General features: G+C 44.2%; 1 protein-coding gene across 2 annotated transcripts in view; it reads right to left on the bottom strand.

Moving 5' to 3' along the window:
• Window positions 1-27521, bottom strand: part of DEPTOR (DEP domain containing MTOR interacting protein) — a 133352-nt gene that overhangs the window by 35954 nt on the left and 69877 nt on the right. For both annotated transcript variants that reach the window (XM_082721782.1, XM_082721781.1), the window contains exons 5-6: window positions 6753-6938; window positions 4497-4631 (exon numbers count right to left, since the gene is read on the bottom strand). In XM_082721782.1, the coding sequence (XP_082577908.1) occupies window positions 4497-4631; window positions 6753-6938 (321 nt within the window). The remainder of the gene's footprint in view (window positions 1-4496; window positions 4632-6752; window positions 6939-27521) is intronic.

A 27521-nucleotide genomic window follows, 5' to 3' on the forward strand; every position in this document is an offset into this window, starting at 1 on the left:
TGAATCCTGACAGGTATTCAACAGGACAAGGTTAAGAGAGAGACTTGACTCCAGCAGTCCCATAGCCATGTTTCAAGAGCTATCCCCCACAACATACGGCACACATCTCATCTCGCTCATGGAAGCTTTACTTATTTCCTGATCAATACCCTGGACTACATGGACACGCTCACTGCCTCTTGCCCTGAGGAATGATGCTAGAGGAATGTTAAGCATATTCAGCGTGTGCTAGGCTCTATGCTGAGTGCTCCAAATATATTATCTCATTTAGTCATCACAAAAGCTATCTAGCTAGGTTCCACACTATCCCTATTTTATTAGTGAGACACCAGAGGTTTAGAAAAGTTAAATAGCTTTGTCCAGGATCTCAGCCCTCAGGGGTAGCAGAATCAAGATTCAAACTCGGGCACTGGATACCAAGGCCCGGCAGCCACCGCGACATAGGTCCTCCCATGCTCTCCTTCTCCATGAGCAGAAGGATGGGCTCAGAAACTCCAGAAGGCAGTGGTGAGTTGTCCTCCTAAGACGTCTGTTCTTATCAGCTCGCCGCTGTTGCCCAGGAAGATGGCAAAGCCAGCAGCCAATCCCTGACTTGCAGGCGGCCAGAAATTCGGCCAATACCCTAGTCCCTCCTTATCTGTGGGGGACACATTCCAAGACCCCCAGTGGGTGCTGGAAGGCACGGATAGGACTGAGCCCTAGAGATACTACATTTTTTCCTCTGTGTACGTATTCAGGATCAAGTTTATTGTAGAAATGAGTCACAGTAAGAGATTAACACCAACCCTAACAATAAAAGAAAACAATTAGAACAATACGCTGTAATGAATGCCTCCATCCATCCTGGGCTCACTAACAACTTGAGAGGGGGCTGCTCTGGACATCCCGAGAAGCCAGCAAATGGGGACCCAGGGAGCCTCCTTACCTAGTTAGACAGAGATCATGACCTTGGGTATCCCAAAGACAAATGAGGGGCCAAGGCCAAGCCCCTAACCTGGCCAAGTGCCAGCCTTCAGTTCCCTTGGCTGGCAGCATTCAGAGGTCAGGGGCCAGTCCTGGAACAAGGGTACAGCAGAAAAAGATAAGGCAGCACAGGGCAAGGCCTCAATGAACCACCAGGAAGCATGGCCCTAACAGACCCTCTCTCTGTCAAAGGCCATGAAGTGCTTCTCGTTGAGAGGACAGGTGGCTGAGATGACTGGTTGCTTTTATAAAGCTCATAAAAGAGAACATGAATTTACATTCTCCCCCAAAGAGGAAGCAGGTCGAGTATCAAAGAAAAGAACCTCTCAGATGAACAGGAGATAAGAGAAGAGGTCCACGGTTGAGAACTCAGACTTTTAAATTTCCTATCAGACAAGTCCCCCCGCCGCCTCCCCAAAACCACTTCTGGGTGTATGAATTTGGATACAGAAAGCACACTGTACTGTAATATTTATTATTACTGTAATAGTACCATGATGTTACTATATTATTACTGTAATATTACTGTCCACTTCTTTACTATACATAATCTTTCTTTTTACTGAGCTATAATTGACATCTAAAACTATATTAGTCTCAGGTTACAGCATAATGGTTCAATATATGTATATATTTTTGGCAAACCATCACCACAATAAGTCCAGTTAACACCTATGAACTCACATAGTTACAACCTTTTGTTTTCTTGTGATAACCTTTAAGATTTATTTTCTTAGCAACTCTGAAATGGACAATACAGTAGTACGAACTATAGGGGTCATGCTGTATATCACACCCCGGGACATACTTATTTTCTAATGGGAAATTTGTACTGTTTGCGCATCTTCACCCGCTCCTCTGGCAATGACCAATCTGTTCCCTGGATCTGTGAGTTTGGGTGGTTTTTGTTTTTTTCCCATTTTCATTCCCTATATAAGTGAGACCACATATTTGTCATGTCGCATAAGGCTCTCAAAATCTACCCAGGTGGTTGCAAATGGAAGGATTTCCTTTTTTATTGTTTTTAATGACTGAACAATATGCGGTTGTGTCATATCCCTCGTCTTCTTCATCCATTCGTCTAGCCATCGACCCTTGGGTCGTTTCTGTGTCTTGGCTTTTTGTAAATAAGGCTGTGATGAACGTGGACATGTGGATAACCTTTCAAGCTTCCGTTTCCTACCTTTGGATAAATACCCAGCAGCAGACTTACTGGATTATATGATGGTTCTGCTAGTTTCCTGAGGACCCCTTGTACTACTTCCCACGGTGGCTGCACCCATTGGCCTTCCCACCAACAGCGCACGAGGGTGCCCTTTCCTCCACATCCTTGCCAACACTTGTTATTTCTTGTCTTTTTGACAACAGCCATTCTAACAGGTGTGAGATCACAGCTCGTCGTGGTTTTAAATCACACTATACTGTGATATTTGACCACCATACTAATAAAATAAAATAAATTATAAATTAAAATATTTTAATACACTTGCCCTTTCTTCTGTTGAAAACTATAGAAATCTTGAAGCCCGTGGAATTATCCTTTAGCTTTCTCTTTTTGTGTCCTTTGGAAGTTATTTGCTCATTACAAGAACACCAATCATGGGATTATCTGGTAGCGCTTTTTTTTTTTTTTTTGGTTGGCTTAGGGTATTTATACACAGTACTAAAAAAAAAATACATCCAGATGTAAATATAATGATTAATTTTAAATGTCTGACTGTGAAGCCCTGCTTATCTGCTTGAGAAAAAAAAAAAAAATCACACATGAGCTCACTGCACCCTGGGAACCCTCCCAAGAGTGAGGGAGAAGCTTGTCAGAATATGGGTAAGACGTAGGATTTATGAAGCACAGTTAAGACAATTGAGACAACCACAATGGAGACCCAAAAAAGGCAACCTGACCTTTCTTTATTGCCTCCTTATCAGCATACCTTCCCTTTGAGCCAAGGGGGGAAGAGAAAGGAAACAGGGCAAACCCACCCAGGAAAGGTGGATGTGTAGTTCATTTAAGTAATTAACACTTCGCTCTGACTCTACCATTGTATGCAAATGCAAGCAAGAAAAAAAAATGGCTTTAGCCTCGCTAACCCTTTTCTGAAATTGAAGTCTACTGCTTCTAACTCTAGGTTACACCTGTCAGATTTTTATCTAGGCTTCAAAAAGCCTATTTCTAAGAATACGGTTCTCCTTTTCTCTTTCTACCTTATCAGCAGTGCTCGTTCATTGGAAAACACATGGGGGCTCAATGATTTTCTAGCCAGAGTCAGTGTGGAAGCCAGTTTCTTCATTCATTATGATTTTACTCTTCCAGCTAACCCTCCAGAAGGTAGCAAAAAAATGTTAGATTAAGTAAAATACCCATTTGCCTAGATAACATCCTTACATAACAGTTTCTCCTAAAGCCCTTTGATCAATATCTATTTGTCCTTATTAACATGTATATTCTCTCCCCCCCTCCAACCAGAGAGATGATGGGTTCACTGAGGGAAGGAGTCATGATCTTTCGTCTTTATATCTCCAAATGTGGTGATGAGAGAACATGAGCCAAAGGAACAAAGGTCCTTCCCTAAAGGTGATATACTGGACAGGGCGTGAAAAAAAAAGGGAGTTGAGGGTGTTTTCAAGGCAGTGATTATTGGCACGATGGACCACGCAATCTAACCCTGGCAGAGCGGTGGGTAAGGGGCAGTGAGAAGCCTCCTGTATCTGGGAGTTACAGGAATCTGTGGGCTGAAGAACCAATAGGGTCTGGGTCGCCTGGGTGGCTCAGTGGGTTAAAGCCTCTGCCTTCAGCCCAGGTCATGATCTCAGGGTCCTGGGATCGAGCCTCGCATCTCCGTCAAATAAATAAATAAAATCTTTAAAAAAAAAAAAAAAAAAAAGAACTGACGAGGTCAAGGAAGAAATGTTTTTAAGCACGAGCTCATCACCCATCTTTGTGCCTACCTAGACTTTTCTTTCTGGAATGTAAAGGCCATGGAGTTCGATGAATAGGATCAGAAATGCAAGGCACCAGGAGTCATTTTCAGAGAGCACAGGATTTGCACAGATCTGTGCCTCTTCTTTGGGGGCTGCTGGGACCCAAAAGATCTTTGCATCTGCTCAAACCCTCTTAGGAGCGTGGGGCTTCTCCCAGATGCCGGACTGCGGATATCTTCCACTGTCTTCCCAACCGCCTCTGGAAAGAGCTGCCTTGCCCAAATTCCTGCCCTCCTCCCCAAGGGCAGCTGACATCGAATGAATGCTCAAAAATGAGGGTTGACAGGCCTGGCCATGTCACCCCAAGCTGGGACGACTCTGAAGGGCCACCCAGACTCCAGAGCTCCCCCTGCAGTCAGTGGGGCAGCCTGACCCTCCCTCTGCCCAAACCTCCACGTTTCCCTTCCGTTCGAGGGGATGCTGGCACCAGATTCCCACTCAGGAGTCTCCCCCAACCCCAGCTGAGAATCTGCTGCCCCAGAGGGACCCCGCCTGCACACCCGCCCCCGTGCCCCAGTCACCGCCAGAAACGGGGCTGCCTTTCGGCCACTCACCGGACTTGGGGTTGCAGAGCACCGGGGGGCTGCCGCTCAGGGTGGGGCTGCTGCTGAAGTAGCCGCTGCTGCCGCAGCTGCTCATGCTACTCCTCCGCACGGCAGACACGATCTTGATCTCCTTGCTGGGGCTGACTGTGCGGGCGGGAAACACGGCGGGTCACGGGGGAGCTCGCCTCCCCTCCCCCGCGCTTGGCCAGGCCAGCCGGTCAGGAAAGGGCACCCTGGCCTTGGAGTCAGAAAAGCAAGAATTTGGACACCTGGGGGGGGGGCTCCGTCGGTTAAGCGGGGGCCTTCGGCTCGGGTTCTGATCCTGAGTGCTGGGATCGTGTCCCGCCTTGGGCTCCCTGCTCAGCTGGGAGCCTGCTTCTCCCTCTGTCCCTGCCCCCTGCTTGTGAGCTCGCTCTCTCTCAAATAAATAAATAATCTAAAAAAGGAAACAAAGAAAGAGAGAGAGAGAGAGAAAGGAAGGAAGAAAGAAAGAAAGAAAGACAGACGGGCAAGAATTTCAACTGCAGCCTGCCACTTGTTTCAGTTCTTGGAGCCTCTACTTGCCCAGCTGTGAAGTGGGAATAATGCGTTCCCACCGGATCGGTAGGAAGGGTGGATTACCTGACGAATGGGAATGTACTCAGGCGCATAAAATGTTATTTCAAGAATGACGGAGCCTGTGCTGAGCAGTCCTGGAAGGATGTAAATTACCTCCCAGCTTGACACTTCTCGGAGTAACAGTAATAATAAAGCCTCCTGATTTAATATGAAGTCACTAATCACCCAGAGCCATGGAAGAGGGAGATTAAAACACAAGACCATGTATTCAGCTCTGAAAGTGTATGTGGGGCAGCAGTCGGGTCTGGTCCTCTTTGCCACAGAGTGTGTGGCTCTCAGCAAGGGAGAGGAGAGAGGAGGGTGTACGGTCAAGTGACAGAAGCCGCGGAGAGTCCCCGCTTAGTGCCTGGAACGTGGGAAACAAACAAATGCTGGCTTTTGTGGTGACCACGTCCCCTCTGTCCTCCTTTTCATCACTGTCACTTTCAGGTTCTATCGGGACCACAAAACACAGGCAGAGCTTAGTGCTAGAAGAGAATGGCAAGAGTCACTGTGCATTGGCAGAAGGCTGCAGCCCGAAGGGGACACACGGCTGGGGTGTGTCTGTGCACAGACGGGGCCCCGGAGCGGCTGCTAGTCCTCACTTTCCCTGCGGGGCTCTTGCTTCCTTCTTCCTGCCGCCCTAGTTCTGTCTGCAGGATGAGGGGGGTTGGGGCAGAAGCACTGGCGTTAAGACAGAACTGGTGTGAGATCCAGCTCTGTCCACCCTTTTCTAGTTCTGTAACCTTGGGTAAACCCCTCCACTGCTCCATGCCTCAGTTTCTCCACCCACAAAATGGGAATAAGAAAAGTCCTTCCTCTGAGGGTATAGAGAGAATTAAAGAGGAAAACTATGCAAGCAAGCTTAGCTCAGTGCCAGGAGGCACAGGAAGGTGTCAATATGGCTGCAAGAGTTCTCACTGCCTCCTGCCGTAAGTAACCAAGACACACATTTTCACTGTGCCCTGAGTTTCAGGCAAAGCCCAGATCGTGCAAACCTTAGACCAACCAGTTTTTCGGGTTAATCCATACCAAATTTTCAGAGGGGTTGAAGATAGCCATTTAAGCATTCCTGCTTCTTCCGAAGAAGGGCACCTCAAGTTAACCTTTTCCAGGTGAGCGGGGTTATCTTTGCGGACCCCTGTCAGTGTCATTTCTGGCAGGGGTCACTGTAAATATGGGACTGTGTGACCTTCCATGTGATGTCCTCGGCTTTATGAGCTCCTCTGCTTGCTTTTCACAATTTGTCTTTGTTCTGGGTCCCCCCTTCATGCCAGGTTGACAATCAGTAGTCTTTTAGTTGAATATGCCCTCACAAGTCCTATTCACCATTAAAACATAGAGCTTGTCAGTGCTCTGATTTAGAAAACTGGATCATTAATGATATGCAAGAATTGTTTACAAATGAAAAGTAAATAAGGTAGCGTGAGAGCTTAAGAGAATCTCTATCACGAAAAAACATAATTTGATATAACTATGTTTTCATGACATCTAAATGGACTGCCCAGGAACAATATGGTCATGCTGGGTTCCCCCCCCCCCCGCCCCATACTTTTTGGTTATGAATAAATAAAAAGGTGCCGGAGAACAGCCTTTCACAAAGGTGAGGCATCACTAGTTCTCAAAAGACAAACGCACGTGATCACATACACAATGAAACTGACATACCGGACATAAAACTGGTAGATTTCCGATTGTCATGGCTCTGCTTCCTCAGGCAGAAGGGGCTGTCATGAGTTTCCTGAGACGAGGGCGATTTTTCATTGAGCAGCTCCATCAGTCTGCGTCTCCGCCGGAAGTTCATTCTGAACTGGTAGAGAAGGTTGCTGTCCACGAATGGGTGCTTGTTGGACACTGGGAAGGAGACACAACAGACAGGCATGTCTCGTGTCCTGGCCACAGAGCACCGCAGCTAGGAGACTCTCTCCAGCAGGGGCAAAAGTCTTTGGAAAGAGTGTAGTTCTCCAGATGCCACATGAGCTTGTGGTCCACACACCATCCCAGGAGCTTTCCACGTGCCGTGCACTTTAAAAATTTGCTAACCAGGGGCACCGGGGTGGCTCAGTGGGTTAAAGCCCCTGCCTTCGGCTCAGGTCATGATCCCAGGGTCCTGGGATCGAGCCCCACATCAGGCTCTCTGTTCAACAGGGAGCCCGCTTCCCCTTCTCTCTCTGCCTACCTCTCTGCCTACTTGTGATCTCTCTCTCTCTCTCTTTCTCTCTCTGTCAAATAAATAAATAAATAATCATTAAAAAAAATTGTTAACCCATTCCTTGGGGGAAGTTGCCTGACTTCACTCCCGATCTAAAGTCATACTCTTCCTGGTGTTGTCTGAGCCTCTTTGCAACCTCCCACTGAGCACCTACCACATGGAGCCTGCATTGTCTGTTCACTTCTCTGCCTTGTCCACTCAGCTCTAGGCTCTCTGGGGCAGTGATCATGGCTTTATGTGGTCATGTGTCCCAGTGCCCAGCAAAATCCTAGTCTCATAGCCATATATCCGTGTATTTTTAAACTTTTGATTTTGAAATGATTATAGACTCAAAGAAAGTTGCAAAAATAATACAGAGACTACATATAATTTGTTTGTTTGTTTTGGTCGGGGATGGGGGAGAAGTCCATCTCTTTCTTCCAACTAAGTCCCTCTGCTTAAGGACCCAGACTGTGTCTTGATCATTCTGGCAACCTGAAATCCTAGACTACCCCATGTTTGGCTCAGAGTAGGTGCTCAGTAAAAGACTGGTAGTGAACAGTCTGCAATGGGTAGTAGTCGGGTAAGCAGTATGTCCAGAACACAGCTAACTTTAGACTATTTATGGCGAATCTATGCAACAGAGCTCACCTTAAACCAAGGTGTGGGTTCGTGGTAGGTAGGTCATGAAGAAGTTACTGGGGCACAGGAAATTGGAACATTAAAGACAATGCATCTCTAGTCTTTCCTAAACTAAGTATAGTCCCTTTGACTCTTTTCCTTTATTCTGAAATGATATCATCACAGCTTTTTTGTTGTCCATTCACCCATCCAATTATTCAACTCACATTTATTGACTTAGGTTGACTACCTTTTGTGTACATTTTTTGTCCTGCAATTATGAAATGATGGTAAAAAGAGATAAAAGGGGGGCGTCTGGGTGGCTCAGTGGGTTAAAGCCTCTGCCTTTGGCTCAGTCATGATCCCAGGGTCCTGGGATTGAGCCCCGCATCAGTTTCTCTGCTCAGCAGGGAGCCTGCTTCCTCCTCTCTCTCTCTCTGCCTGCTTCTCTGCCTACTTGTGACCTCTGTCTGTCAAATAAATAAAATCTTTTTAAAAAAAAAAGAGAGAGATAAAAGGTGTTTTTTTTTTAAGGTACTTATTTTGGCATTTTTTTTTAAATGCGAAATTTAAAATTCTGTAAATCACTAAGAAAATAATCTAACACAAACACTGAGAATCATATTAACTCATTTATCAATAATAGTAACCAGCACAGCAGCCTCTTTAGGTGTTTTACAAACAGCATCACATCCCTTCTGGCTCAACACCAGGAAGTGAAATCTAGGATTATCGTTGTGTTTAGCACACACATTTGCTATGAGTAATTCTGGTTACATGAATATCCAAGCCTCAGAAAGGTGGGTCTCTTTTAAGAGAGTCCCCTGCTAACTTTTAACTTAGTGATTCTTATGGTTGTTTCACTATCTTTAAATGGTGACTAGTCACTTTGGCTAAACGCATGATTTGGGCCACCAAGACAAATACACTTAATTCAGTGGTAGTTCTGCAATGTTCTTAATAAATGACGCCATTCTTCTTAATAAATGATGTCATTCTTGGATTCCGGAGATGCTGAATGCATCCTGGACCAAGAGATTAGCCAATTACACTTGGATATGATATCTACAAATAGTGGTTCTTTTGTGGATAGTCAAATTCTTTTTTAATTTTTATTTATTTTTTAAATTTCTTTTCAGTGTTCCATAATTCATTGTTTATGCACTACACCCAGTGCTCCATGCAATACGTGCCCTCCATAATACCCACCACCGGGCTCACACAACCTTCCGCTCCCCACCCCTCCAAAACCCTCAGATTGTTTTTCAGAGTCCACAGTCTCGCATGGTTCATCTCCCCCTCCAAATTCCCCCAACTCCCTTCTCCTCTCCATCTCCCCATGTCAAATTTTAATGATAAGTTTACTTTATCCCTACATTCAACAATGCTGTTTTAATAAAATTTTGTAGAGAAGTTATTTCTGGCAAACTTTTCTGAGTGTATTGAGATCTTTTAAGTCCTCAGGTTGACTTAGGCAACAGTACCTTAAATTACAACCTGAAAATACACACTTCTGTATACATTTATTAATGCCTATTGTTTTCTCTTTGGAGTGTGACATATACAAAACACTGGCTCTGGTATAAATAAATACAGAAAAACACTCTAAATCCAACCAAATTCCAGAATGGCCAAAAGTACTTTAAAAAGTATTTTGGGGGCGCCTAGGTGGCTCAGTGGGTTAAAGCCACTGCCTTCGGCTCGGGTCATGATCCCAGGGTCCTGGGATTGAGCCCCACATCGAGCCCTCTGCTCAGCGGAAAGCCTGCTTCTCCCTCCCCCTCTGCCTGCCTCTCTGCGTGCTTGTGCTCTCTGTCAAATAAATAAATAAAATCTTAAAAAAAAAAAGTATTTTTAATTGAAGTCAAAATTTGGCTGCCAATTTCGTCTCCTCAGGTTTTAAATACCGAGACCTAGAGTTGAAGTCATACCTGTGCTCCATTCTACACCTCCCCAGCTCCCCACTACCTACAGCTCAGAGGGTAAATCTGGCATCTGAGATGAATGGGTTAAATTCAAATAGTCTTTATTCATCCTATTCCCTCTCCAATCCTGCAAATGACCTTAAATGTGACCGACCAAATCAGGGAAAACAAAAGTTGGACGAGACAGTAGACCACACTTGATAAGCATAATGCCAAGTGGACTGTAAGAACTCAAAAAATTAGACCTCTATTATTTTACAAGCACTGTTGTTATTTTTACAATTACCCTCCTGTACTGATGATGATGCCATTTGGCTTATGGGAATTCAGTTTTATGACACACGATATTTAATGCCCCACTTCCATTTTCAAGGGCTCATTTGGATTTTCACGCCCGAGGAGCAGCCACACTCTGTGAAAACGAAGGACTCCGTGTGTTCATCCTCCAGCTGTGTGGCTGGAACAGATGGAGTCCAATTCTCCTCTCAGAATAGAAAAGTGACAATTGCATGTGTCACCTGCATTGTTTTCAATAAATTACTTGGCTTTTAAAAGGGTTTTTTTTTTTTTTTTCCCCTCTCTCTCTCTCATTAAAAGTTGGATGACATAAACACTGAATTTCAAGCATTTGCTTTGTTTGTGAGCATAGCCTTAGGTATACCGGAGATAAATGTAGTCACAAAATGTTGATGAGCACAGGTAGACAGCCATATTATAGCAACGATCAGTTGACACATGGCTTCCATTCATTTATGCAGCAATGTGAGCACCTACTAAATTTCGCACACCATGCAGTTCTCTCTCTTAGCACGGTGGCTGGAATATGACAAATTATCTGCTCCTCCTTTCAAAAACCAAAAACTGCTAAGAGACATTGCTTCATATAAGAATGAAACAATCAACATTCTTAACATATAAGAATGAAACAATAAACGATTACACACTCTCTTCGGCTGAGTAACTTTTAGAAACTAATATTACCCAATAAAAAGTGAAGGTTCTAGAGTTCAATGACCTCAGTTTTGATCTCAGTTCTGCCAACCTGACTAGCAGAGTGCTTTAGGCAACTTACTAAACTTTCAACTTTTCATGGCTTTGCTGTGAAGGAAAAAATGGGATAATGGATGTGAGAGATTTGGAATATTGTCTGAAATCTAGTGATTTAAGTCTTCTTGTTCTTAGACTCCTAAAGATTGACTTTAGCCTTCGGTCATAAATTACACATGTAAAGTCTCAAGAAAGAAACAATGGCTAAATGACAGGACAGTTTATATTCCAGAGAGAGAAAAGCACTGGTTCCTCCTACACTTTAACATGACATTCACTATATTAAATCCAAAAGCCACTTGCTACATAGGCGACTTACTCTTTGGTAAACACAGAAGAGATAATCTAAACTCAGGAGGAAAAACATTAAAGAGAAGGAAAGGAAAACCATTTAGGGGAAGGTAACTGGTGGCTCTAAAACTTGAGGTTGTTCCAATTCTTTACTTCTCAGGTCCCAACACTGTACAGAACTTTTATTTAAAGTAAATATTGGGATACGAACAATTTGACAAATTTTGTTCTTTGCTCCTTGAGACTATGAACCTCTAACCAGGAATAAGTAAGACAGAATATTCAAAGCTGATATTCAGTATCTGGTTTTTCTAGTTGTGTTCTTTCAATTATAGTTATAATTGAAAAGTGATAATTATTTATCCATTCAATTTATAATTTCTGGGACTTATGAAGGCTTTCCTCTCATATGGGTAGCATTCCCAAGGGGCTTGACTTGGCTTCGTATTAAATCAGACATAAAAATAAGAGTAAAAGCAGGCACAGCCAGAAAGCTGTAAATTCAAGAGGACCTAATTGCTTAGGAAAGTGGGGGTTCTAGAAGCTCTAAGCTCACAATGTTGTCAATACTTGGTAAAAGAAAAGAGATCCTGATTTGCTGTGTGGTTTTCCTTTTCAGAAAGCATGGGAGAAATGTTATAATAGTGTGACATACATAGATTCTTTTTGTAGACAATGTGGCTACATTTTTCTCTTATAAGTTTTTGGACGACTTCGGCAAACACAAAGAGACCTTGAAAGTGATTATCTACAAGAGGGGAAATCGGCTTCTCCACCACTGACACATAGAATCTAAACATGAATATAAAAATCTATCATCTTGAAACCTGTAAATTCAGCTGAATATAAAAGACATTTTAAGCTACTTATCTAGTCGGACTGAAGAAGGTCACATACTTTCATTCATCCTTGAAACGTTTGCTGGCAAATGACATAACACAATAGGCATCATGAAACAAGCCCACTGAACCCAGCAGTGTGATGGGGAGGGGGTTGGGGGGAGGGGGAGAGAATGTGCAGTCACCAACTGCTCTCTGGATGGCATTTCATCAAACCTTTAAACTTTTATATATTCTTTAATTTTTTTTTTAAGATTTTTTTCTTTTTTTGAGAGAGTGTGAGTTGGGGGGAAGGGCGAGTCAGAGGGAGAGAGAGAATCTCAAACACACTCCCCACTGAGTGCAGAGCCACCCAACTTGGTGGGGGGCACTTGATCCCAGGACTCCGAGATCATGACCTGAGCCCATATCAGGAGTCCGACACTCAACTGACTGAGCCACTCAGGCACCCAGGCACCTCCATCAAACCTTCTTAAAGGTGATCTTGGATCTGGGATTACATAAGTAACTCGGCAGAGTTAAAAGAGGGCTTAACGGGGGGGGGGGGGATGGAAAGATAATGCTAATGCTATTGCCATGAGGAGAATGATCAGCAAGGATGAGGTGGGGGCACCATACTGGTGCTGAAGCTAAAAGGTCCTCCAGGTCACCCTGAAGACAGGAGACCCTCAGCAGCTACCCTGATAAGCATCCCTCAATGGGCCTCCACAAAGCAGAGGTTGGTGTAGTTCACTCCTTCCCCCAGGGCACCCTGGTGGGTGAAGGATCGTTCGGGGACCGTCCAGGCTGTCACTCTATCCTACTCCTCACTCCATTTCCTCTCGTTTGCTTTCTCATCTCCCTTTACTGCGTCCTAAAAGGACCATTTCCCCCCTGCAAATACTGTATTGATATTGACAAGACATTGACAAGCGTACTGACCAAACCTCAAGACTAAACAGGTCACGATCTAGTCCTCAGATTTAGGGTTTCTAACAGGCAAATAAAATGTGCATATGCAAGTGCTACACCTCCCCTGCCAACAAGCCCAAAGCCTTCCGTTGTCTCAGTGTCCAGGGAAGGCTTTGCGGCCTTTGACCTCCCTGTTTCTGCTAATTCACCACCCTTCAGAGTCCAAGCAACCCATGTCGCTTGGTAGGCTGCAGATTTAAAAAACTGGCAAGACTAAAAAATACTGATATCATGCTTTTTAATCATGTGTTTGGTGGAAAACACACACTGAGAACTAACTACAACAGATTAAAGCTTTTTTTTTTTTTTTTTAACCTGAGCTATACTTAAGGTCGTAATTACCCATCTCAAACCCATCCTAAAGGAATGCAGGAGTTGAAAGAGCCCTGTTTCCCCAAGCAGCAGAAGTCCTTGATTCAAGAACATTAAGCAATTGTTTTTAAGTGCCTGTGGCACATAAGGACAGAGCGAGGTGCTTGGGATCCTCAACTCTTCAAACGGCAGTAACAACAGTGAGTCAGAGAACTAAAATAATTACTTCCTGAGCACCGACAACATTAAGTAGAGGATATGAAAACAGGAAATTGGTTTTAGGGTATAAAGTCCTATTAACTGGTACTACTAAAACAAAACACTTCACATTCACAAAGTTAGAACCCAATTACACTAACTTAATTGATTGAAAGGAGGAGAGGATGGGAAAGAGACAAGGAAGAAGGATAAAAGTCACCCTAGAAAAGAGCGGAAAAGAAGAAAATCAAAACATGACATCGCGATGGCATAGGTTTCTGCATCTTCTGTGTCTCAGTGTCAGAAACACAAAGGTAATAAACAGACAGTAGGTCAAATAATGTTTTCTTCTTCTCTATGCATCATTAAATAATAGCTGGGTACATTCCAAAGACCAGAACCTTCACTGTTAGTGATAGAACTCAAGACAAAGGGTATGTTTTTCAGAGACTAAACCATACCATAAGGGCAAAGGTCTAAAAACAAATTTATTTTGTCCAGGAAATGGAATACTGCACCTATAAAAGTCAATGAAAACCATTTTGTGACTCTGTTCTAGATCTTTTGGAATTGTTGGCATAAATCCAAAGGCCTCATGAGAGCACCTCCATGTTGATGGATTTAACATGTGTGCATTCGGCACAGAGTATGGATAAGATACTGCGTAAGACCAGCAAGGGTGAGCCCATACGTGATATCGATGCCTCCCCACCAAGGCGTCTGATGTTGTGGATGTTGATGAAAACAATAAATGAAAATAACAATTGATGAACATTTATTGAGGGACACTCTGTGCCAGGCCCTCTGCTAAGCACTTGCATGATTTGTATCATTCTGTTCTCACAGCAACACTATGAGAGAGCTGTTAAAATTATTTCCATTTTACAGATGAGAAAACAGGATCACACAAAGTAAATTTGCCCAAGGTTCCAATGTTACTAACTGGAAGATTCAAGTCAGAAATACTCTGGGGCACCCTGGGTGGCTCAGTCAGTTAAAGACTCTGCCTTTGGCTCAGGTCATGATCCCAGGGTCCTGGGATGGAGCCCTGCGTCAGGCTCTCTGCTCAGCAGGGAGCCTGCTCCCTCCTCTCTCTCTCTGCCTGCCTCTCTGCCTACTTGGATCTATGTCTGTCAAATAAATAAATAAAATCTTAAAAAAAAAAAAAAGAAAGAAATATGGACAGATGAACTCTGGAACCCCACCCCTGAACCTCCTCTCTTGACTATCTCCCATCCAGAGATGTCACGCCAATGAAGAGCTAAATGAAATTACCAACACCAAAAACCCAGCTTGCCCCTCATTGATTCCTATCTCTAGTTTACAGAAGGCAGTTTGGACAGGCACCTTTTCCACAAAACTCTTCACCAGGACAGAACATTTATTACCTTGGAATTGCTCATCGAAAGGACAGAATGATGACATAGAAAACACTGGTCGGGTCTCAGAGGACCCTTGGCTGAACAGAAGCTTCACTCTACTTTTTTTTTTTTTTCTAAACGATGAACTACATTATATTTCTCCAAATAATACAGACAATTTTTTTCCACTATCCATTACACTCAGCCTGAGAAGATACAGCCAGAATCTTCAAAGATGATTCATCTTTGATACTCATGTTTTATCCAGGACTGGATACTCAGTCTTTACTAAGTTACTTAACTGCCCTGAGCTCCAGGTGCATTCATCTGGAAAACAAGTTGAAGAAATAACAGAACGACATGGGTAAAAGGCCTGTTATAGTTTCTGGGCCAGGGTCGCTCCAGTAACATTGGCCATGTGTGGGTTTTCTGGAAGGCCCAGGGCTGTTGGGGCCTTAAGCTTTTTAATGATTTAAGCCTCTGCAGACTCTGCCTACGGAGCCGAAGCATCTGGAAACAATTCTAGGTGCTCTGGAAGAAAAGGAGGCCCCCAACTTAAACCAGATCAATTCAGCAAGGTCACCAACACGGAGAAAAGCATCCAGCGGGAGGTTGGAGGGACCAGAATAAAATGCTACCCAAGAAATATGAAGTGTGAACGCCCACCACAGCCTCGTTCCCAGATGGCATTTTCTAACTCTTTCCAGAAAGGTTACCACAGAACCTGATGGTGCTTCACCATCAAGTAATTTGTCAGGTGTTTTTATGACACTGAAGAGTGCAGTATCTTTGAAGTAAGAAGAAGCAGATGTTCAGAAAAGGAAGGAATCGGTGGTGAGATTTAGAGGTTTTTTTTTTTTTAATGGTCTTCATCTATTTTCTATATCGTTTATATCTGTACTCTCCTTTTCTTAAACAAAAAAAAGTATAGGAAAAAACGTTGCATGCTTTTTTTTTTTAAATAAGTTTTGTATTTTGAAATCTTCTTACATTTATAGGAAAGCAGTAAAGGTAGTATAGATAGTCCCCATCTACCCCGACACACCCTCATGTTAAGATAACCATGTGCAGTGGTCAAAACGGAGACAATGACATTGGTACCCCCAGCGATTTCAAATCTCACTTAGAGCTACAAGGAACTCCGTGAATGGACTCAAGAAGGAAACTATCCCTTGGAAGCCCAGTTTCCCAGGGAAGCATATTTCACTGTGAAATGATAAAAGACGTTTGTCCTTGTGGATGACAACGCTAGCTGCTTATCCAAAACCACTCTCTCTTTCTTCCTCCTTTATGACTTGCCCATGGCAGCAGTGTCCCTGGGTAAAAAGCATTCGATCACTGATCGCCTTCTGTCAAGGGTGACCAGGTGACCCAGTTCTGACCCTCATGATGTAGGTGTAAGTGTCGAGAAGAGGCAACTTTCCTAAACAAAAAGCCAAGTCTTACTAGGTGACCTCTCTCTGCCTTTCCATCTTTTCCCTGCCCACAGCACAGACAGGAAGTCTGGCGAACTCTAGGAATAGCCAAGCAGAAATGGATGGGGCCTTATCAACCTCTTATCAGCCCAGGACACCCCCTTCCCCACCTCTCCCTGGAGCAGCTTCCTGCCTGAGGCAGAAGGACCTCTCTGTTCAACCTGTCATTATTATATTTTCTGTTATTTGTACCAAAACACAATCCTGATGCTGTTCCAAATGTAGGTCTGGAGACATGAAATCAAAAGCTTAAAAAAACAAACGCTTCCCATTTATTCGCAGCCCACACCTTACAACAAACTACTTGACTCGAAGCCAAGAGGGATTAGACATAAAGTCATGCAGGCAGAAGATACGCCTTCCAGCCACTCGGCTCTGATTCCCCTGGGACGGAACTGCTTATGGACATTCCTTGGGCCTCAATTTTCACATCGGCAGAAAAGAAATGACAATAACCTCATCTTTTATCCATCGTAAGTGAAATTCATAAACATATGGGGACACACAGATCTCTGAAAGGCAGGTCACAATAATGTCAATGCACCATTAATAACTCTACTGCTGCCAGCAAAAATCCAAGAGCCCACAAGGAAGAGCAGGAGTTTAAGCAAGTGCTCCTGAGCTTTGCGTTACTTACTGGATAAGCCCTTTCTGAGCAAAGAGGGAGCCTCCAAGATCAAAACCAGCCTAAGTGATGGCAGGCAACAGTTTCTGACTTGTGGAAATATTTAAAAATCAAAGAGAATATTTAAAAAACAGAAGAGAAAGAAAACATGATTGTGAAATCAGTGTGCTGGGGAAGAGAGAATTATTGTCGCCATTCCAGAAACTTCCACGGCCGGCAACCAGCTCTGTGGGGGTGTCCAAACTCGCATGGCAGAACAGAAATAACCAGGTGCTTCTTTGACGCAAATGTTCGGGTATTTAGCCACAGACAAAGATGTCTGAGATGGGGGCTGAAAAATGACAAACACATTCGCCAGGATACTGTCCTACCCTGTGATGGATTCAGAAAGGTCCAGAGGTTGGCTCTCTAGAATGACAGCCAAAGGACACATAGGCTTGCCAAGGACTTAAAATGTCGCAGAGTCCAAATTGAGATGAGCTCTGGATTTTATTATTATTATTATTATTATTATTTTATTAGTATTAGTATTGGGGCTTGAATGGGGCTTGAACTCACAACCCTGAGATCAAGACATGAGCTGAGATTAAGAGTCAGATGCCTAACTGGCTGGGCCACCCAGACGCCCCTGCACTGAATTTTAAAAGATTGAGTAAGGAAAATAAGAACATTAAAGAGCTGATCGGTATCTGTCATGTTAACCATATTTTGAAATGATATTTTAGAGACGGTGACTTCACATAAGATTATTGTGATTAAGTTCACCTGCTTCTACTGTTTTTACTGTGGCTCTTAGAAATTTTAAAAGTACATCTATGGATTGCATGTATGGCTTATATCATGCTCCTGTGGGAAAGAGGATTCAGTCTAGAGTAGAGGCTGATACGCCATAGGAACAGACCAGCTAGCCACAAAACAAGTTCATGCCCTTACGTGTAGCACTTTGAGAGCTATCTGTCGTTACCCCGAGCTTCTGACAGCTGAGTGATCGAGGGTTCTCGTTACTGCTGTCCCTTTTCCTGCCCCCCACACTATGTCCCCCATCCAGTTCCTTCATTTTGATGTGGAAGCACTTGATGTTCCCACTTGGCAGGAATCCTTCTTTGTGATTATGCTCTCGGCAACTGTCAAAGATGATTTTAGAAAGACAGGAGCCAGCCAGTGGGCCAAACCAACACCTACCCCTTCTCCCCAGGCATGGTGGCTTTGGCAATTTCCAACGGGACTGAAACTGCAATCTCTCCAATAAGATGGAGAGAATATAGATCCCGATATGCAGGCCTTGCTTGGATAGAAGGGGGGGGGGCTCCTCCTTAGGTGCCATGTCACCACTGGGACAGAGAAGAAAGTGAAAGGAAGCTTTTTAGAGAAAATGTGAGAGCCTTTAAAATTTTATGTCAGTTTTAAAATAATTTACATAAATAATTTTACAAAAACATTACTCTCCAAATTTGACTAAATTTGGTTATGAACATTAATAAACACATGTTTTCCATTGTAATCTGGATGTGTGTGCCTATGTGTGTGTAATTCCTTCATAAATTTTAACTTAATACCGTTGCATAGTCACACCGATCAGAGTTGACATATGGTCAGTTTTACACCCAGCAATCACTCCCCAGTACAAATACGCTTTATTTGTATGCCCAGTACAAATAAGTTTACTTAGCCATTCCTAGCAGAATAGGGGAGGAGGCAGCTGGAGAAGGAACTGGGGGCCCAAACACAAAATGACAATCCAGACACACCGTCTGGGAGGGAAGGGTCAGCAAGGAGAAACTGAGTTAACGTGAGCCTGAGTGGGTAAGGATCCTGAGCCAGGCGTGGCTAGTTGGGGACTTTCTAGAGGCATGACCAGACCACGAGAGACTGCAGGACAGCCGCAAGGATGAAATGCTGTGAGAAAAATCCTTATTAGTATCCAAGGAGAACCTGGGTCCCAGACATGAACCCTTCCTCCAATGCCTCAGTCTCCCCGTTGCAAGGGACTGCCACAAAAAACTCACTCAAGACTGACGCTGACTCAAGAGCTAGAAAAATGATCTGCGATGGAAAAGAGAATGGAGGCATTTCATTCCTTAAAGGAAGGCCTCTTAATGTTTTGTCCTACCCCCCTCCATTTTGGCTTGAGGACGATGGTCAAGCTCATGTCCATCAGTAGTCCAGACTTAACATCGTGGTGCTTCCTGAGCAGTAGAAGAGAGGAGGGGCGTATCATGATCAGCAACCTGAACTGTCAGGTCCACCCTGATACGCCTTTCTAATAAACCCGAGACCTCTACATGTCCCACTAGAGATGGCCACGGAAACCCAGCGAAGTCCTTAAATTACCACCAAACACCTAGCTGAGTAGTACTTAATACAAGATCGCATACCTTCCACATACTTCACCTACACAGCGATGGTGTTGTTGAACTTCAAGACTTCCTCGTGCTGTTATAAGAATGCTGCACCTGGGTAAACTGAGGACTACGTATGGGCAGGACACTGGACGGCGAGCTGTCAGGAGCGAGGCAGGAATTGGAATTGGTAGGACCACAGGTTTCAAGGCCAAACACTGTCTGTGGCTAGATCAGTGTCTGTGGACCTGACAAGTTATACTAACGACAACTGAAGATGGAAATGTTTGCAGTTTTGGCACTGTTCACAAAAGCCCTCTGTTCCTTATGCATCATACACTTTTGGAAAATTACATGAGATAAGGCTATCTTTCATTCCCTTCATACTTTCTAATAGTTAAGTCTCAGTGTGGCTACAGACCTGTTTTCCTTTAACCAGAATCAACACTGTAATGTGTGCCAGTGCATTAGCCCTTGACTTTACCAAGCAACCTTGCTCCCTTCTGTTTACATTGCAGCAAAATTCTGGCTGTGTACATTTTCCATCTTGCTTTGGATTCAGCTATAATAAAAAGTAAAATAGAGTAAAAGCACATCAGAAGGCACAGTGGGATAATTCCCCAAAATTCCAAATTGAGAAAATGAAATGGTTTTATTAGATTGTGGCTGTTCATAAAGATTATGCTTGAAAGAACTATTAAAAGTAGATTGAGGAAAATATTCTCCCCAAGCTTTTTTTTCCCCCCCTATTCAGAGTTTATCATTTAGAAGTGAAGAACGGTCATACTAGTTGCAAATCCTACAACACGGTCATCTAAAGCAGCAGGGACAACAATACCAAATGCACTGATTTGAGGGGGAAGGATTAAAGGAACTAACAGTGGTTAAGAACAGCCTGTCTTGTGTGGATCACTGGGAGTTACAGGCAAACAATGAATCAGGGAACCAAGGAAGTACTGTATGGGGTCTATCAAAGCCCAATTAAAACAAATAAACAAAAGAAAAAAAAAAAGCCTGTCTAACACTTTTGCCTGCCTTAGCGCTCATTTCCCAGTGCTGACAGAACTTTCAACTTTTTTTTTTTTTTTTTTTTTTTTTTTTGGTGACCAACAGCCCTCTCCTCCTGGTGAGTCTGTCAGTCAGTCAAAGGGTTCCGCTCCTTTTGGATGAAGCCCTGGGCATGTGACCTAGTTCAGCCAATCAGAATCTCTCTGGAGTTGAGCTTGGAGCTGGTTCCCAGGCGGTGGGTGGCTGGAAGACATGGCCCTTTAGTCACAGGTTCCTGGCACCTGGATCCCCAAGTGGTGCTCTAGTTCTTCAGGCATCTGGTTTTTCAATGTTTCCTTTCACTGTCGGATAGCTCTGCCATATGTTTAAAGCCAATGCTGACTGGGGCTGCTCACACTCAAAGAACAGGGCATAAATACTCAGCCCTGTGCCCCGCAAATGGCAAGGCCTCAATTTGGGGTCATTACTGTCATCCGTTCATTGAACACTTTTTTACTGAACAGTTACTACACAAATGCCAAGCCGTTGGGGATACAAAGAGAGAAAACAAATGGTCTGCCCTTAAAGCACTTACATTCTAGTTAAGGGTAAAGAAAGATGAAGATATTAACTGGGTACCATTTGTAATAGAAAAGTCTTCATTTTCTGGAGGCAAGAAGTGACCAAAAGCAAAAAGCAAGAAAATGTGAGTAGGAGAGTCTTGACAAGGACAGGAAGGGAGGGTAGGCCGGCAAGGGTAGGTTGCCATTGACAAAGACTTTCTCTGTGTTCTGACTTTGTAGCCAGGTTCCCCTGCACTTGATCTTAGCCAAAAGGCTGAGAAGGGATAGCCAGGTTCCCCTGAACCTTCTTTTTGATTAGGCCTTGACCTTGGCCCGCCATCCTGTCTTTGGCTTGCTTAGCCAGCCCAGTCTTGCGAAGAATCCTGCTAAGTCACTTTAGTGAGAACCTTCACCCACCACAATGCCCAATCACTCTTGATATTTGACAAGTTTCTCATCCTCCATCTTTGACGTATAAGTCCTTGGCCTACCTTTCCGAAGAATTCTCTTAAATTGGTTTAGCAGGAATCCCCCTACCCTGGATGCCCCCTATTAATACATTTTCATCCCCTGATCCCCTCACCTTATCCAGTGGCTACAAATCCCCACTAGTCCTTGTGACATTCAGAGTTGAGCTCCACCTCCCTCCCGCACTGCAATAGTCTTAGGGCAAGTCTTCCTTACTGTTCTAATAACGGCAGAAGACTTTCTTTTCCGCAGGATCCCTCAGTCTTGGGCAAGTTGCAATCTTGCTTTTGGCCTCAATCTTCAAGGCCATTTTTCTTCCTTTCTTCCTCCCTCCTCCCCATCTCTCTCTCTCTCTCTCTCTCTCATTCTTTCCTTGGCCAGGCTATTCTAGGCTTAGGCTGAACTCTATCAGTGATCTTAATTACTGGAAAGATTGGGTTCATTGTTGTCTCGATCTGGCACTTAGCTTCCTGTGCGGCAGATTCCAAGCTCCCTCTTCACGGCTGTCCGAGTGAATGTCTCAGCTACCGTCTTCCACTGGAGAAGGGGATAATCCCAACTCTCCCCCAGCAACTGGGAGGACTGAAAAGATAATATACATAAACCTGCTTTGGGAACTGCAAAATGTTATATAAATATATGCTCAAAACAAAAAGAAAAAGAGAGAGGGCTTGATGAAGTGTTGAAATTGCTGAAGTGCTCTGACTAAATCTCTAAAAGAGGAAATTATACGCCTGGACAGAGCAGCAGGAGCCTGATTATTCCAGGTCAGCCGCTGCAGCTGTGAGCAGCTGACCCATGTGATTATCTGGTTTCTAGCTCCCTCCATGTAAGGCAAAGTTAGCTGGAGAGCAGCTAGAGCATAGGCAGATACTTTACGTGAGCAGAGAAACGTGTTCATCACATTTGTGAAGGCTGCACAAGAATCCCAAGGTGTCCCAGCATTGTTTGGAGAAAGGGAATCATCTATGTTATGAGTTAACCATTTTTATGGCTAAAACATCTGCCAGGCACTATGTGCCAAAGCAATAAAAGTGGGGGAATTACAGAGCTTCCAATGGGTCCGGTCCTATTTAGTAGTAAGAGCCAGATTGCCTGGATTTCAATCTTGAATCTGCTGTTTACCAGCTCTTGTCTTCCGCAAATTACTTAACCTCATCTTTTTTTTTTTTTTTAAGATTTTATTTATTTATTTGACAGAGAGAGATCACAAGTAGGCAGAGAGGCAGGCAGAGAGAGAGGAAGGAAAGCAGGCTCCCTGCCAAGCAGAGAGCCCGATGTGGGGCTCGATCCCAGGACCCTGGGATCATGACCTGAGCCAAGGCAGAGGCTTCAACCCACTGAGCCACCCAGGCGCCCCTTAAGCTCATCTTTAAGAGGGGAAGAATTATGATACCTAACAGAATCAGGGAGAGAAATGAGTCCATGAGCAGAGTGACTAGAAACAGTGGCTGGCACATGGTAGGGCTCTATAAATTTAAACTGTTATTTCCCATCGATCAGATCGCATACAATAGCTGGCGTCTGGGGCCCCTAAGAAGTAGGCATTGTTCGGAAAGCTTTGCCAACCACTCTTCATGGAAACCTCACGGCAGCTCTGTGCTGGGGTTCCCACGGCAGCCCCGATCCAGGAGGGCTTGCTGGTGGGCCCGGTCTGAGGCTCGAATCTGGGAACTTGGCTTCTAGAAAGTTCCCCAAGTTACTGACTAATAAGGCAACTTTACCCACTTGGTACACCGCACACCGCTATACCAGCCTGCCTAGATTGTTTGTACAAACACTGTGATTTACGGAGAACACGTGCCTTCCTTCTGCGACTCTGCAGTGCGGGTAGTCGCGCCGGGTCACACGGGCAGAGTGTCCCTCCATGAGCGGCCCCCAGCGAAAACCTTGTCCTTGAGTCTCGAGTGGGCTCCGGCGGGACAGAGGCATTGCCCGTGTGTTAGGGCAAGTCCCTGCTGGACGAAGGAGCCAGATCTGCATGGTTCTAGGAGGGCGGACAGAGAAACCCTGCGCCGGGCTTCTCCAGTCAGCACCTGAGGTGTCTTTCCCCACAGCGATCCTTCTCTGTGTCCTTTCACCGTAATCAGTCTTAGCCGTGAGGCGGACTTTATGCTGAATCCTTCCAGTTCATGTGTGAGATCATATGATCTTCCCCACAGAGCGAGTCAGTAACTCTCAAAAGTGGATAATGTGACTCTAATTTCATAAATCTAAAAGCCTCAGGAATGAAAGACTTGAGAGGTTGACAGGGTCACTCCGTAGGTGGAAAAGCGGGGACCTGATCCTGTCTCCCGAGACAAGGTTCATGCCACTGTATCAGGCGGCCACACCCAGGTGCATACATCCTGGGCCAAGGAAAATGTCTAAGGCACAACACCTAGTAGTTACTGGTTAGCTATGCGCCCTTGGGGAAAGAGCTTAAAGGCTTTGCACTTCTGAATTCTTCACTGTAAAACTGGAATAATAAGAACGATGCAATGTCACAGAGTTGCTGTGAAAATGAAATAAGATTATATATATATATATATATATATATATATATATATATATATATCTTGTATATGTGACGCATACACACATTAAATATACAGTATAGTGGTGCCTGGGTGGCTCAGTGGGTTAAGCTTCTGCTTTCGGCTCAGGTCATGATCCCGGGGTCCTGGGATCGAGTCCCGCATGGGGCTCTCTGCTCAGCAGGGAGCCTGCTTCCCCCTCTCTCTCGGCCTGCCTTTCTGCCTACTTATGATCTCTACCTGTCAAATAAATAAATAAAATCTTGATTACAGAACACATCATCCACCATTCATAAATGAAGCTAGTTAGAATTTCATGGGGGGCCTGATTTTTTTGTCTGTTGGTTTCAGTCTAAGGAATCACATTTATCCAGAAACCTTCTGCTCAAAGCCTAACATCGGTCTGTCTTTAATGGTTCGCCTGTGAAGTTAATTATTAGCTAGAGAACGCAGTGCTTTACATAAGATACTAACTGGCACAAGACACTAACTGTCATTAGCTCTAAAAGGCACATACAAGGTGGTCATATTTTCGTAACTCAAATATGGAACCTGTTATCTAGCAATGGACTCCTGGACCGGGAAACCGGGCTCCCTTGGAAACTCTGACGTCTCCAGATAGAGAATATTCAGTCCTCCTGAAACTCCGGAAAGCAAACATCTGGGGGTTCATATTTGCTCTCGGTAATGCCTTCTTTTATCCTTTACATTGCAACTTCATGCTGATAGCATTACAAAACTACAATGTAGTTGATGTATAATTACTAGCTCTTGGGAAATCATTTGGAAACAATTCCTGGCACCTTCTCTCTTCTCTCTGAAGATGTTACAGTATCAGTCACTAAACTGTAGTATAAGAGGCTAGTTTTCTCTGGTACTTGGTATCACCAAGTTTTCCATCTATAGCAAAGACAACAGCACTAACTCTAACCCAAATACACCGTTTTTCACTGTGGATAGCCCCATACTCCAACCAACTCTGAGTTCACACTTATTAGCAAATATCCTTTTAGATGTTACTACCCGAGTGGCCTCAGATGAAATCTTTAGCCTGCTGGGGCCTTGGTTTCCTTTTCTGTAAAACAATGATAATAACACCTGCCTTATCGTCAACAATCCTATATTGGACACTTAGAAGTTTGTTAAGAAGAATGACCTCACGGTTGCTGTTCTTACCACAGAAAAATAAATTTAACCATAACAACAAAAAACATATCTGTCTCGGGGCACCTGGGTGGCTCAGTCCGTTAGGTGTCTGCCTTTAGCTCAGGTCATGTTCCCAGCATTATGGGATCAAGCCCCGCATCGGGTTCCTTGCTCATCGGGGAAACCTGCATCTCTCTCTCTCTCTGCCTGCTACTCCCCCTGCTTATGCTCTCTCTCTCTGTCAAATAAATAAATAAAATCCTAAAAAAACAAAGACAAAAACAAAAACAAAACATATATGCCTCAAAGAGTTTAAGAGGTTTAAATAAGCCAGTATTGGTGAAATCATTAGAACGGTGCTTGCCACAGGGTATAAAAGAAATAAATGAAATTTCCAGTACTTCCTCTGTTTGCTAATTGCTTCTATAGCCATATTCAAGTCCCAACAAGACTCTAAGATGTCTAAAGCTGGAAACCACACTGGCACCCTACTTTCTACCCAACTCCCCACCCCCAATGAGCTTAGCACAGCCGATGACATAGGAGGCCATCAGTAAATGGTTGTAGTCCTGGCGGGGTTACTGAGGAGAAACCTCCTGGAATATAATGAGTGGCTTGAGGGCCTCTTTGGCCACAGCCTCTGTGCCAATGGGTTTCAAAACACTTGACCCCAACACACAGTAATGATGTGTATGTGGTAAATCAATATGCACTTGACTATGTCCAATGTTTGTATCATTATCTCACTGAAATCAAAGTTTTACAAAACAATACTTAATGATATTACATAGACTATGCTTCTGATGTTCTTTTTGATTCATAAAAATGTACTTTTTATTTCATTAAAGAATAAACAACCTGTCTAATATCACTCCCCCTTCATGCAAACAGCTCTTGTGTGTCCTAGTTAAATCCAGTCCAGTGCACCTCAAGGTTTGATGTGCATTCAAACCACATGGGGGTCATGCTAAAATGTAGATTAGACTCAGCAGGAATTGGTAGGCTCAGAGATTCTGTGTTTCTTTCATGCTCCCATGGTGACACTGTACAGTCCCTGGCCCATACTTTGGGGAGTAGTCATGCTGGGAATGGCTCTCTAAATTGATTTCACAGCCCACTAAAAGGTTACAATCTGCAGCTGTGAAACACTGCTCCAAATAATTCTGAGTCTTTCACCTCTATAATTCCATTATTATCTTTCTAACCTTGGGATAGAAATCCCAGGCCTGTGTGGAAGTAGGGAAGTAGGGAATTCACAGCCAGAATGACTCAAGTAGGGGCGCCGGGGTGGCTCAGTCAGTTAAGCTTCTGCCTTCAGCTCAGGTCTTGACCCCAGCATCCCAGGATCGAGTCCCACACCGAGCTCCCTACTCAGCAAGGGGCCTGCTTCTCCCTCTGCCTGCCACTTCTCCTGCTTGTGTGTGTGCTCTCTTCTCTGACAAATAAATAAGTACATAAATAAATAAATAAATAAATAAATAAATAAATAAAATAAAAGAATGACTCAAGTCTGACCTTTCCTATTAACTTTTAGGCTGATGGTTCCCAGCCCCTTCCTCTCTGTTCAGAGCCTACACTTTGCTGCTGTGTTAATACACTGAGCACTTATTAAGATCAGGGCATTGAACTGAGTGGTTCACATCAGCCACATTTATTCTTACAACCTCCTGTGTAGATATTCCCATTTTAGAGATGAGAGAAGGCAAGTAGCTATAACTGGTGGAGTTGGGATTCCAGAGCCTTTGTTCTTGCAACAGCCAGCCTCCGGGATGGCTCAGGTGGTCTTTGCCTCCTGGTACTCCCACCCTTGCATAGTCCTCTCTCACCGAATCGGGCTGACCTGGTCACCAGTGGAGTCCTGAGGACATGACAGTGTGTGATTTCCAGGGCTCACTTAGAAGATATGGCAGTTTCGGTCTTGTATCCTCTTAGGTTTTCCCTCCTCAAGAATGGCCAGGTCTCCATGTCCTAAAAACTCTCTAGCAGCCTTATGAAGAAGTCCAGACAGCACTGGATGGAACCTTTCTGCCAACGTCAGCACCAACTTGTGAGGCACACACGGGGCCACCTGTGGAGGCCAATCCTGTAGCCGGCCAGGCCTTCAATGATGGTAGCCCTCGACTGACATCTTTGCAATCTCACAAGAGACGCCACCCCAGAACCACCCAGCTAAGCCTCTCCTAACCTGATGACCCACAGAAACTGCGGGAGGTAATAAACATTTATTATTGCTTTATAGCTTTTATGTCTGGGGTAATTTCTGATGCAGCAATAGATAACTAATGTCGTTCTTAACCGATAGGTTATGCCATCATCATTATGAGTCAGCCCTAAAAGGAAAGTCACACTCTTTCAAGGCCTTTTGGATGAATCCTTCACTGTGGTGGTTTGCACCGTGGTTCAGCAAATGGTACCCTCCCCTTGCTCCCAACTTGGTGAGAAACATCTACTTCCCATCTGGACTGGACCCAGTGACTTGCTGTAACCAATCGGACACATGTGCTGGGGATGTTACATCGCATCTGATCAGGTTTTTGGAGATGCTGTAAGGATCCACCTGTCCTCTTTAAGCTTCCGGCCTC

The sequence above is a fragment of the Mustela nivalis genome (genome assembly GCF_964662115.1).
Source record: "Mustela nivalis genome assembly, chromosome: 2".
NCBI lineage: Eukaryota > Metazoa > Chordata > Mammalia > Carnivora > Mustelidae > Mustela > Mustela nivalis.